At 42.9% G+C, this 12673-nt stretch overlaps 1 protein-coding gene across 1 annotated transcript; it reads right to left on the minus strand.

Moving 5' to 3' along the window:
- Positions 1–5853: 5853 nt before the first annotated feature.
- MBL2 (mannose binding lectin 2) lies at positions 5854–9163 on the minus strand (the record flags this gene model as incomplete). The annotated part of the gene is given in 5 exon segments (XM_082855166.1): positions 5854–6210; positions 6214–6227; positions 7008–7076; positions 8464–8580; positions 8977–9163. Coding segments are annotated over 5 exon segments (741 nt in total). The 5' UTR covers positions 9161–9163.
- Positions 9164–12673: the final 3510 nt, after the last annotated feature.

The following is a 12673-nucleotide window of genomic DNA, read 5'->3' on the forward strand; positions in this document are numbered from 1 at the left end:
TAACAAAAGTGGGGAGAGAAACCACTCTTGGCAGGGGAGCAGGATCAAAATCAAAATATTGCAAACATAAAAGGGAAACAAACCATCCATGCTAATACAGTTGATAAAGACGCTGTTGTTGAAGACCTGGAACTAAGCGTGGACATAGGCAGGTACAGAGGTTAAGGGACCATTATCAAGAAGGCCACGTTTCAGGGTAGATATATGAGTGGACAAGAATGGTAGAGGGCACAGAAAAGAATCAGTTGGCTGAAGGCCTCCAGGAATGAGAGAATTCCTGTGCTCACAAGCTCAAGGCTTCCTGCCCTCATCTCTCCATTCCAAGGTGACCTCATGGCTTCTGAGAGAAGAGGGACTGGAGGTTGCCTTAGAGCTCACAGGCAGCCTTTAGAGGGGGGTCACTGCTGCTGGTGGTCACTGTGTAGAGATGTCCCAGGGACAGGCCTCATGCCTTCTTCAGAATTCTGTAGTTTCTTCACCCAGTCCTGCCTGAGGAAATCCTCCCATGCATAGAAATATTATAATACAAGCCAGATTGCTTAAAAGAAATTTATTTGATCACATTTCTTGAGTCCAGAAGCCTGAAATGAAGGTGTCTGTAGGTCTGCAGTCATTTCAGAGGCTCTAGTGGAGAATGTGTTCCATGTGTCTTCTAACTTCTGGTGGCTGCAGACATTCATTGGTTCGTGGCTGCAGACTATAATCTCTGCTCTGTGGACACGTTGCTTCTTCCTCTTCTGTGTGTCTTCTCCTCTGGGTGTCTGTCTGCAAACTCCCTCTGTTTTTCTCTTATAAGGATACATGTGATTACATGTAGAGCCTACTCAGAAAATGCAAGATGATCTCCTCTCAAGAGCTTTAACTTAATCACATCACATATGAGGTACTATTCACTCTTTTGCCATATAAGGTAACATTCTCAGGTTCCAAGGATTAGGGCATGGATATATCTTTGAGGGCCATAATTCAGCTCACTTCATTACTTACCACATGAAATTGTCCAGACTAAGTGGACTCAAACTGAAAATTACCATTCAGATTTTGGTGCCCTGAGGGAGGGCCTGAGAGAGTCCCTTCTCAGGACAAACATTAACTATCTTGACCCTCCTGATACATGTGGAACTCAAAGAGAGTGAGATGGGACTACACACAGTTTATGTCCTTTCATGACAAATCTCCACACACTTTTCTCTTCTCCTTCCATCAGGCACTGCTGGGTACCAAATGATGCGGTGCACATGGGTCCCAACCATGTTGAGGAACTTTCTGGATGTGGGGCCACTCCACTCTCAGTCCCAAGTAAGTATGAGTGTTAACCTTCTTCAAGAAGCTGATGATGTCTGTGTTCTCCTCTATGTTCACAAGGTGGCAATGGTAGTACCAACGTGGACACACAGTTCTCACTGGGCTGCCAAACAACTGTCTCTTGCTGACAAAGGCCCTATTTCCCACCATGACCATGTAATCCTGCAAGGTCAGAGCTGGAGAACACAGGGGCCAAACTTTGGGTTTTGATCAGGGTCTGTGGGTGTCTGTGCATCTGTGTGTGTATGTGTATGCATGTTTGTTGTATATGTGTGTTTGTCTCCTTGAGTATTTCTTGGGTGTGTGTGTGTGTGTAGGGGTCTGCCTGATCATCTTTTGTGTGTGTCATGCTGTCTTTCCTTGTGAGTTTGGCCACCTGTCCTCATCAGTGTCTTCTGTGACTCCTCTTTTGGCATCTCTGAGTGATGCTAAGTTGAGTGGGACATGAAATAGAAGACCCTGTAGAGAGAGCTCTGAAAGGAAGGTCCTGTCTGCAACATAGCACTGACCAGAAACTGGGATTAAAAAAATGAGAGTAGTCATCTGAATCTATTTGTGACCCTGGGGTATGAAATAACATATGGAGAATATGCTTGATGAAATGAGTTTGGAGTAAGCTCTGAATTTGCAGCTTCCTAAAGCTACATCATAGTAACTGTGTGCCCTTTGCAAGTATCCCAACCCGTCAGATTCTCTTTTCCTCATCTGTAAAGTAATGTTATATGAGGACATGGTACAAACCTCCTGAGGACAAAATGTGATACATAATAGGTGCTCAGAAACCTCTTCTACCTCTGCTGAGATCGAATTTTTTTCACTTTTTGTCCCTTCCTGATTCTATCCTTTATAAAGATTTAAATTATGTGGCATCCAAGCTGTGACCACCTCTGGCTCTTTCCTGGTCCTCTCCCAGCCGACTTCCCACTAATTACTCTGTTTGAAGTGATCGAGTCCTGCTGTGAGCTACATGGACTCCCTGGACCCCAGGGCTTCCCTTCACCTCTTGTTAAAAGCCTAAGGTTTTCCTGAGGGTGACCTGCAGCTTCTTGTCCAGACCTTTAGTTCTATGAAAACATCCTCATGTGGGGTCAAAGTCAAAGCCACCATTATCCTGGTGGGCGCTGGCAGGTCCTAGCCCTTGAATCACATGGTCTCCAGTAGCCCACTCCCTTCTCATGAATCCCTAGGTAGGGAGGTACCCTGACTGTGGTCAGACCTGTGAGCCCAGGCCCAGGGGTGACTGTTTCTAGAGGTCCTGGAAAGCATCTAACAGAGTCTCCTGCCATACGACAAAGATAAATAGCTCACTGAATATCTCAGTGTTTCTCTCTCTCTCTCTTTCTCTCTGTCCCTCCCTCCCTCTCTCTCACCAGAAGATTGAAACTCAGGATGCTGTTCACCAGGTAACACTCTAGTCTACTGTCATGTTGACACTATAAGTATCCTGAGTTGCTAAGTGTATTAGTTTCCTAGGGTTGCCATAATAAATTACATAAACTGGGTAGCTTAAAACAACAGAAATTTCTTCTCTCACAGTTCTAGAGGCTAGAAGTCTGAAATCAAGGCATTGGTAGGACTGGTTCCTTCTGTAGGTGCTGAGGAAGAATCTCTTCCTTGCCTCTTTTCTAGTTTCTAATGGTTGTTAGCAATCCTTGGCATTCTTTAGCTTGTAGATGTATCACTCTATCCCGCTTGACACATGACATTCTCCCTTGTGTGTGTCTGTTTCTCTGTGCCCCAAATTTCCTCTTCTTATGAAGACACTAGTCAGTGGATTGGGGCCCACCCTAATCAAGTATTGCCTCATCCTAACTTTATTACATCAGCAAAGACCTATTTTCCAAATAAGGTTACATACATAGGTCTGGGGGTTAGGACTTGAACATGTCTTTTTGGGGGACACAGTTCAATTCACAACATGAGGGAATGGGAATCACTGGCTGAGGACACAAAAAACATCCTGCCCTTGGCTTCATTTCTTACCCTTTGGTCCCTGAGCACCCCGCCATTTTTGTTTTTTTCATTATTGAGTTGTTTCTGGGTATTCTTTGAGATATATGTTTTGCAAATATTTTCTCCAGGCCATGCTGTTCTTATATGTTTTCTTAATTTTTGAGAAATTAAAGCAACCTTTAATTTTGATGAGATGGAATTTATCATGTTTTCCTTTAATGATTATTGATTTCTCTGATCTTTCTAAGAAACTTTGCCTAACCCCAAGTCACAAAGAGTATCTGTTCAGTATAAACCAGGATTCTTTTCAGGTATTATGCAATAAAACTTAAACAGGAGAGAGGGAGATGAGGGAAAGAAAGAGAGAGGGAAAGAGAGAGAGAGAAAAAAATGCAAACAGAAAACAGTATGACAGAAAAGAACATTTCTGAGGTCAAATGAGGCTTTGATAAGCTGCAAGACAGCAGATGTGGAGAGATCCCACGGCAGAAAGCTTGCACGTCCTCCCCAAGGGCTCCGGAAGCACAGGCTTCAGAAGCCTCCGCAGCGGCAGTAACAGTTCAGGTCCCTGAGAATAACTGTCCAGCAGACAACAGCGTAGACTCAAGGGAGCCTCATCAAGCCTCATTCACAGGCTTAGAGCATAATGGAAGGGGAGGGAGCGGCAGTGGCTCCAAGGCACCGGGCTGTGGTAGGAATAGGATCTGCAAGGTGGGAACTGAGAGAAAGGAGGCCATTGTATCTAAGGATGAAGCCGTGAACTCTACTGGGAGGGTTGCCCCATGTTTTGTGTGGGATGTCCTGCCCTCGAGAGAGAGTGGAGGCTGCTCACGGAAAGACCCCATGCCACATTTTGCACTGAAAAGAGAAAGTTGAGATTAGGAGATTTCAAATATGGGTGAAGGGTTATACAGGGAGGGTGTGGTCACAGGAAAATAAAGGCTAGGATCTCAGGACCTAACATGTTAACTTTTCTCAAATATTACAGCATCTCAAAAGCCACTCATTGAGAGAAAAGGCAGTATTTGAAGCTGATTTGTCCCTGAGAAATAGGAACTCTGATAAAAATGACCGAAAAATGGGAAAATTTCCCCAAATGTGTTTAAATTCAGCGTGGCCTAAGCACTGTCACTGATTGAGTGTCACCATGGTGAAAATGGGTTTGAGAGGGTTTTTCTTTTCTGTTTTTTGTATGCTTCTGCCTCTAGTTACTGCTTCTATGTGGAGTTCTTTCATATTCATGGATGTGGCTTGTGACCTTTTTGTAAGTCATTCCAACCCCTCAAAGCATGGAATTGTGGAGTGGGGGTGGGGGGGGCGGTTTGGAGTGTCACCAGTCCTGACTTACAGGGGCTGGAGGAGTCACATCCACTTAAAGGGCAGGTGGTCTAGGCTGGGCTGCTGAAGAAGGGCTCAGGCTCCACAAGATGTCAGTGACACCCTTCTGGCTCAGCCTGAGCAGAATCAGAAAATGAAAAATGGGATCATCAGGAAAAATTAAAATAAATTTTTCAGTCTTGAATTACTACAGGGGGATAGGGACTTCATCTTTAGACAGTTTGCCTTGTGAACTCAATTCTCTGAAGGGTCTAAGAAAAGTCATTTATTTTAAGTTTGTTTAGCTTTTTTTGCTGTTGTGAGAATGGGGGGTTTGACTTTCAAATCCATCGCATGTTGGAGCTGAAACAAGAAGTCTGAACATATTTTTTATATTATCTAAATGCTATCTTTCCTGTAAACATAGTAAAGAAAGAGGCAGTGGGCAGAGAGAAGGTAGGACTAGGGGTCCTCTGAGATGTATTCTCTTTTTTTTTAATATTTATTTTATTGATTTATTTATTTGGCTGCGACGGGTCTTAGGTGCAACACACGGGATCTTCGTCACTGTGTGAGGAATCTTTGTTGTGGCATACGGGATCTCTCTTTTTTTTTTTTTAGTTGCAGCACGTGGGATCTTTAGTTGCAGCATGCGGGATCTTTAGTTGTGGCATGCAAACTCTTAGTTGCGGCATGTGGGATCTAGTTCCCTGATCAGGGATCGATCCTATTAATACCTGAGACTGGCACAAAAGCTATGGAATTAGGCTGGGAAGATGTCATTTAGGGGAGCTCTCGACCCAAAGAGAAAGAAAGGCTCAACAGAACACAAGTGTTTAGAGTAAAGGGAAAAATAAATCCATTTTAGTTTTGTACCTTAGATAACACTACTCAAACAAAAATTAGCAGCCTAATTAAATTAGATAGTTAATGTACTACACATAATGTAGGGCCTAACTCAGTAAACATTTAAAATTTTGTTCTTAGTACTACTAGTACTGCTGCTGCTGCTGTTATTACTATTATTATTTTGTAGTTATTGTTGTTAGTGATTATTATTAGTGATTGAGTCTGAACCAGAAACTCTTAGGCCACTATCAGTCTCTTCTCACTCCCACATCTCATCATTCTCAATCCATTCTTCTCATTGTCTCTGATTCCCCTCAAAGGGGCAACTCAATACTGGGTATGGGAAATTGATATAGATTTATCTTTCAAACCAGACTGTCAACCTGTGAGATGAGCAAAGGGACAGGAGGGCCTGAGGGTCACACTCCCTCAGGCAGAGTATTTGCAGACAGCCAAAAAGGAGGCAGAACAGGTGATGTCATTCCATGTGCCGTCCACCAGGAGTGTCACACAATGTTCCTCAGAACCAGCGTTATTGGGCTTACCATCATGCCAATTTTGGTAGGTCACCCTCTTTCCTGTCAGATCCACACACTGGCCATCAGTCTCCTCATATGTGATGCCCAGGAAGGCCCCTCCACTGGCTATATCCTGGATGGCCTTGTTTTCTTCAGCATTAGTAGGAATGGCCACAGAGGCCTGGAACTGGGCACACAGAGTCTTCACTTCATCAAAGGTCATCTTTTCACCATTGGTAAAATAAAACTTTTTGCCAACTTTTTTGCCCTAAGAGAAGATCAGCCCTAAAATGGGAAAATATAGGGGACACTGGCTTGTCTCTAAGTCCAGCTCAAGATATTTTTCTGGACAAAGCCTTCAACAGTAGCGTTGCCACATAAAATACAATATGTCCAGTTATATTTGAATTATAGATAAACAATGAAATTTTTTTAGTATAAGTGTCTCACATGCAATTTTTAGGACATACTTATACTAAAAAAAAAATTAGTTGTTGTTTACCTGAAATTCAAGTTTAACTGGGTGTCCTATATTTTTCTTTGTTAAATCTAGCAGCCCTAATCTGAAGAAACAGAATGGAACAAAGGCCTTTGGCTTTTTGGACCAGAGTTCTAGAATACATATAATTGGAATTCTAAGTTTTACCCGAATATTAACTTAAAAATAAATTTAAATGTCTGAGAATATTTGTCCTGGGCCAGGAAACAGGTTAGCCTCATTGCCAGTTCTCAGCAACAGCATAACAAAGGGAAAGAGGCATAGGTCCCATTTTCAGTGACACATATGTACACTGATAGTAAAGATAAACGATCAGGGTCTCTGGTATCAGACTGACTTCAATTTATAAACTGTCTCTGCCACTTATTAGCTCTGTGCATTTGAGCAAATTATGTAATTTTCCTTTGCTTCCGTTTCTACCAAAAGGTTGTTGTGAGGATTTCATGAGGTCAGAATATGAAAAACACCTATCCAGGTACTAGAAAATTACACGTATTCAATAAATATTTGTTGCCTTCCACTTTCCCAAACTTCAAGCTGCCTGAAAAGTAAGAGAGAAGGCTTACATGTTTTGAGCTGGTCCAGTTCTGATTGCAGAGCTGCTCTTTCTGAAGTAGTCTGGCTAATATTGTTACCTAGAAAATTAAAACAAAGTGAAAGAGCATTGTTGAAAAGGCATCTAAGAACTACAAGGGGGTAGGGTACCTTTTCAAACTAAAAAAAAAAAAAAAATCAAGATAAAAGTTTCTTTTATACTGATATTTGCTCTTTGAAGGAAAAGGAAAAATATTTTAAGCATAAAGAAGCATAAAGAAGGAAAAGTATCTCTGTTTCCATCCAGCTCAAAACATCACTCATCTGTTGAATGTATGTAAAGACACTGTGTACATGCATACACACCCACACGCACATACATACACTCCCTGTTGACCGAGTATTATAGCACTCCACGCGCCAAGCTATTCACTAATTGGTTTTTTCCCCAAACAAATAGCTCTATCATGGGTAAACTTGTGGAATAAAATACTTGAGGAATTATTATGAGCTGGTGAATATTGACTATAAAGATTGCAGGGTTTTGTCTTTGGGGAAGTTTTGTTGTTGTTGCTTTTTGTTTTGTTTTTCCCTGGGTTTGTTCTGTTAATCAGTAAACCAGGATTTTTGTGAGTTGCCCATTATCCAAGAGGGGAGGGCATGAGGCAAGCTATGTGTAGTAGATGGCAAAAATGACCTCAGTGTGGTACAGCTTCTCTCATTAAGAAATGGAGTTTATTTCCCCACTCCTTGAATCTGAGCGGGCCTTGTAACTTGTTTTGACCAATGGAATGTGGCAGAAGCAATAATGTATGTGTCCTAAGCCTTCAGGAGGCCTTAAAGCTTCTGCTCTTTCTTCTTTTGGAAATCCTGTAATCATCTCTATGTGAATAAGCCCAGGTGAGTCAATTGGAGGATGAGATCTGGCTCAGCTATGCTCATCACTCCAGCTGATGGCCAAACAACAGCCAGACATGTAAGTGAGACCATTGGCCATCAGTTGACCACAGACACATGAGTGAGTCCAGCTGAGACCAGCAAAGAAATTGCTTGATTCATAGATTTGTGATTTACATAAATGGCTGTGTTTTGTTTCTCATGAGGTAAGAGATAACTGGCATACCATGTATCTACCATTGTTGTGAAAATAGGCATAACAAGCCCAACACATAGATAACCTATTTTATCCCTTTTGGACCAGAGCCTCACACTGAATTGTTTCAGCTGAAGGAGAGCCTAGGCTTAGCTCCTCCAGGAGGCCCCTGATGAGGGTTTGGCTCTGAAGGATTTATGAGTCTGTATTCAGGCATTAATAGGAATCCTTTGAGGCTCTAAGTAACCTAGGGAAGCTAAAGGCTGCTGGGTCAGGAAGCAGAGTTGGGCATCTTCCCAGGAAGCAGCAGGAGAAGGGGCATCTCCCACATGGTACTCAGAGTTGCCAGACGCTGGGGGCCTTCAGCCTAGACCTTGCTGAAGTAAATTCCTTACCCAAATCATCTCCAGGGTCTCCTTTTTGGCCCACTTGTCCTGGTAACCCAGGTGGCCCTGGCATTCCTTGAGGCCCTACCTTTCCAGGAGGGCCCTGAAAACCTCTGAGTCCTTGACCTGTTGGAGGACCAAGGAAACATGACAGTATTTGCGTTCCTGCTCTATTTCTCCAAAACCATGATGCCCAATCCCCTCCCAGGAGGAAGGAGACACTGATCCAGGGCTCACATTCTGAACCGCTCTTTCTAATGACCATAGAAGGAAAGCCTCCTGTGTCCCATTGGATGGTCTGCCTTGAGGGTCAACTTCCTGAGCCGGCAGGACCACCAGGTGTCACCAGTTCCTGTGTGCAAGTTTGGGATGCCAGAGTCAGAGCTGTATCTCTCTTTTGAATTATAATTTGTAGTTGAGAGAAATACAAGCTACATGAATATGACATTATCCTCCTCACATCTCCAGGCAGTTTCCTTTGGAAGATAAAGAGTCACAGAGATAGAACAGCCCAAACTGTACCTGGTTCTCCCTTTTCTCCCTTCGCACCATCATGCCTATCTTTGCCTGGGAGGCCGTTGATTCCTGGAGAACCACAGGCAATCACAGGGCAGGTCTTTTGTACATTCTCACAGTTTTCTGTTTCTGTACACGATGCTGTCACCACAATCAGGAGAAGCAGAGGGAGTGATGGAAACAGTGACATGGTCCTCACCTTGGTGTGGGAAAAATCAAGGAAGATTATCTCATCCTGTTCAGTTAATCAACACATATTTACTGAACCTGCCCTTTTTCCTATAACCTATACTGGGCACAGGTGATATAGAGATGGATGACCCATTCCTGCCCTCCAGATTGGGGATTTGGAAAAGTAAATCCTCCTGTGACGTTGTATTACTACTTCAACTTGCATTGTCGGGGAGAAGGGGTTACCAGTGCCTGGCCTCTAGTGTTACTGCTAAAAGGCTAGGAGTGTGCTCTCTGTGTCCTTTGTGAGAGCAAATAGGCATAACATTGCCAGCTCACTCATGCCTGCTGACTTGGGGAGTGAACGTGAATGGAGACCCAGCTCTCTCTGTCTCACCTTTCACATTTGGGCCCATCTGCCACCTGCATCCCATCTTTTTACCTGGACAGTCCATTGCCCTCAGTGCCAATTAACCAACATCTACTCAATGGCACTCACTAAGCTGCAGGCTAATGACAGAGAGGAAGAGTCATTGCTAGTTACTGACCTGGCCAGAATTAAGTTGAGTTTGTTTCCTCTTGATGTTTTATTTCCCACTGTAAGAGAGACTTGCCAGGGAGAGAATTTTCTCTGGAAATTTCTCACTGTCTTGACCCAGGCAGGGTGCCAGATCCCTCTCTACTTCCTGGCAGGTATTCTGTGTGTCCTATGAGTCAAAACCACTGGCAATTAGAACACCTGACTTGAATACCCTACTCATTTCTCAAGCCTGACATTTTATGTCCTTCAAAGTCCTCTTCCAGCTGTCCCTCCCCCAGGAAACCTCAGCAGCCCAGCATCAAGGGTCTAATCCTTCTCGGCTCCCTTTGAAAACAAAGGCACAGTCTCATTTGCAAATGGTCAGGTGAATCCGGGAAAGTCACAGATACCCCAGGGTAAGCAGAGAAAGAGATATCTCCAGCATGGCTTCTGCCTGCCATCTCCCCACACACCCTAGAAAGTCTTTTCTAGGCCTCCAAGATCAAGTCAAATCCCTAGACATTTGATCCAGGACCCCAGATCCATTCACCAGAAAGGACTTACCACGGCTTCTGCAAAGCAGGGATACAGTCACGAGGAAACTGGCCCTCCAGCAGGGTGCCAGCAGGTGCCTTAGGTGGAGGGAGGAGGCTGGATTCAGTAACGCAAGGTCCAATCAGGCTTGTAAACAAGGACAGTATGGGCCTGACCTTCAACCCCAGATTAATAAGTCTTCTTAGAACTGCACTAAACTCTTCTTAGGAGCATTTCCCAGGGGCTTCTGGTGCAGTGCTGGGTGGCTGTTTTCTTTAATACTGCACAGTTCTTCCTTTAAATCGCCATCATTTGGGCAGTCCTCATTGCTGAGTCAGCATGAGCAGGCTCACATGGTTAATCGTGTCGAGATTCTTGTCTGCAATGAGAAACGCAGAGGCGCCTGTGAATGTGTTCACGTGCTTGGGCACACTAACCGTGCACACAAACACGCAGGCACACTAACCGTGCACACAAACACGCAGGCACGCTCATCCACGAAAGCACGGCACATATGCCTTCCACATACCAAGACCACTCCTGCCTCAGGCTTTACACTTGGTTTTCTCCCAGCCTGAATGTCCCCTCCGTCACGTCACTGGCTGGCTGTTTCTCTTCTATTGAGACATTCCTGTCTCAGAGAAATCTGTGTTGATCACTTTATCTAAGTGGTCCCACTCTCTGTCCTCTTAACTTGCTTTATTTTCTTTCATATTACTTATACTCCATGATGTTATATTCTATCTGTTTACTTTACTTTTCTACTTTTTATTGTGGTAAAATATGAAGAACATAAAATTTACCATTTTGACTATTAGTAGGTATACAATTTGGCCACATTAAGTACATTCACATTGTTGTGCAACCTTCACCACTACTCATCTCCAGAATATTTTCATCATCCCAAGCCGAAACTCTGTACCCATTAAATAATAACTCCCCATTTCCAACCCCCAGCCCCACCCCCGATCCTTGGTAACCACTGTTCTACTTTTTGTCTCTATGAATTTGACTACTCTAGGTGTCTTAGATAAGTGGTATAATATAGGGTTTGTCTTTTTGTGACAGGCTTATTTCACTTAGCATAATGTCTTCGAGGTTCATCCATGTTGCGGCAGGTATCATAATTTCCTTCCTTTTTAAGTTTAAATAATATTCCATTATATGTAAATACCACATTTTGGAAGCTTCATTTTTACTAGCGGAAAAAAAACTGGCAATAACCCAATTGTCCTTCAACAAGTGAATGGATAAATAAACCATGGAAAACTCACAGGAAAAAAAGGAACAGGCTCTTAATTAATACAATAACTTGGATGAATTTCAAGGACATTATGTTAAGTAAAATAAATATAATATCAAGAGTTTACAAGCTGTATTATTCTTTTCATATAATATTCTTGAAATGACAAAATTGAATAATGGGGAGCATATCAGCAGTTGGCAGGGAGTAGGGCTTCAGGGAAGGTATAAAGGTGTAGCACAAGAAAGTTTCATTGTGGGTGATGGAATAGTTCTGTGCCTTAATTGTGGTGATTGCACAAACCTGTGATTGCGATAACATTTCATAGAACTATACACCAAGGAAAAAAATGCAGGTAAAAAATAGTTAAATTCAAATAACATCCATATCTTATTGTATTGTTCCACTGTCAGTTTCCTGGTTTTGATACTTGCACTCTGGTACGTTAGATCCTACCATCGGTGAATGATGGATGAAGAGGACATGACACCTTTCTTTACTATTTTTTTCAACTTGTCTGTGAGATTAAAATTATTTCACATGAAAAAGTTTCCAGAGGGAGTCTCAAGGAAGCTGTGGGTGATCTAAAGATTATCCCTGCTTCCTTCAGTGCTTTGTCCAAGTTTTACAATGGAAATAGTCTGTACAATGGCTTGAAAGTGAGAAAAAGTAGGCCAGGTTCCCAAGGATAGTACTGTTCAGTCTGGTTGGTCTTAACAGTGTGAGGTCCAAATGGTGAGAGGTAAGGCATAAGCCTATTGATGATATGACTTATAAACTGTGTGAGACTTTGGACCTCCTCCCAAGGATCATTAGAGGAATTCCAATAGAAGAGGAATGATCACATTTGAATTTTTCAAAGCTTGTTTTGACTAAAATGTGGAGCAAGGTTGGAGGGAGCAAGACTGGAAAAAAGCTGACCTGCAAGGAAGCACTTACTATCGTCTAAACGGCAGATGATGGTGGCCAGAATCAGGGTAATGGCAGCTGGATCAAGAAGCTAGATACATTTGAGAAACATCTACAAGGTATAACAAATAGAACTTGGGAGTTGGTTGGGTGTGAAATGGTGAGCAGAAAAAAGGAATTTGGGCATACAAGTTTCTGACTTGAATATCTGGGTGCCAGTTAAGTTATTGTAGGAGGTATAATGGGTATCTTGTGAGTACATGGCTTGAATCAGGTGCTAGTGATCAAGAAGGGCTGGAACAATAACTTTGTGAAGCAAAATGTAT

Source organism: Leucopleurus acutus (assembly GCF_964270905.1).
Source record: "Leucopleurus acutus genome assembly, chromosome: 14".
Taxonomy (NCBI): Eukaryota; Metazoa; Chordata; class Mammalia; order Artiodactyla; family Delphinidae; genus Leucopleurus; species Leucopleurus acutus.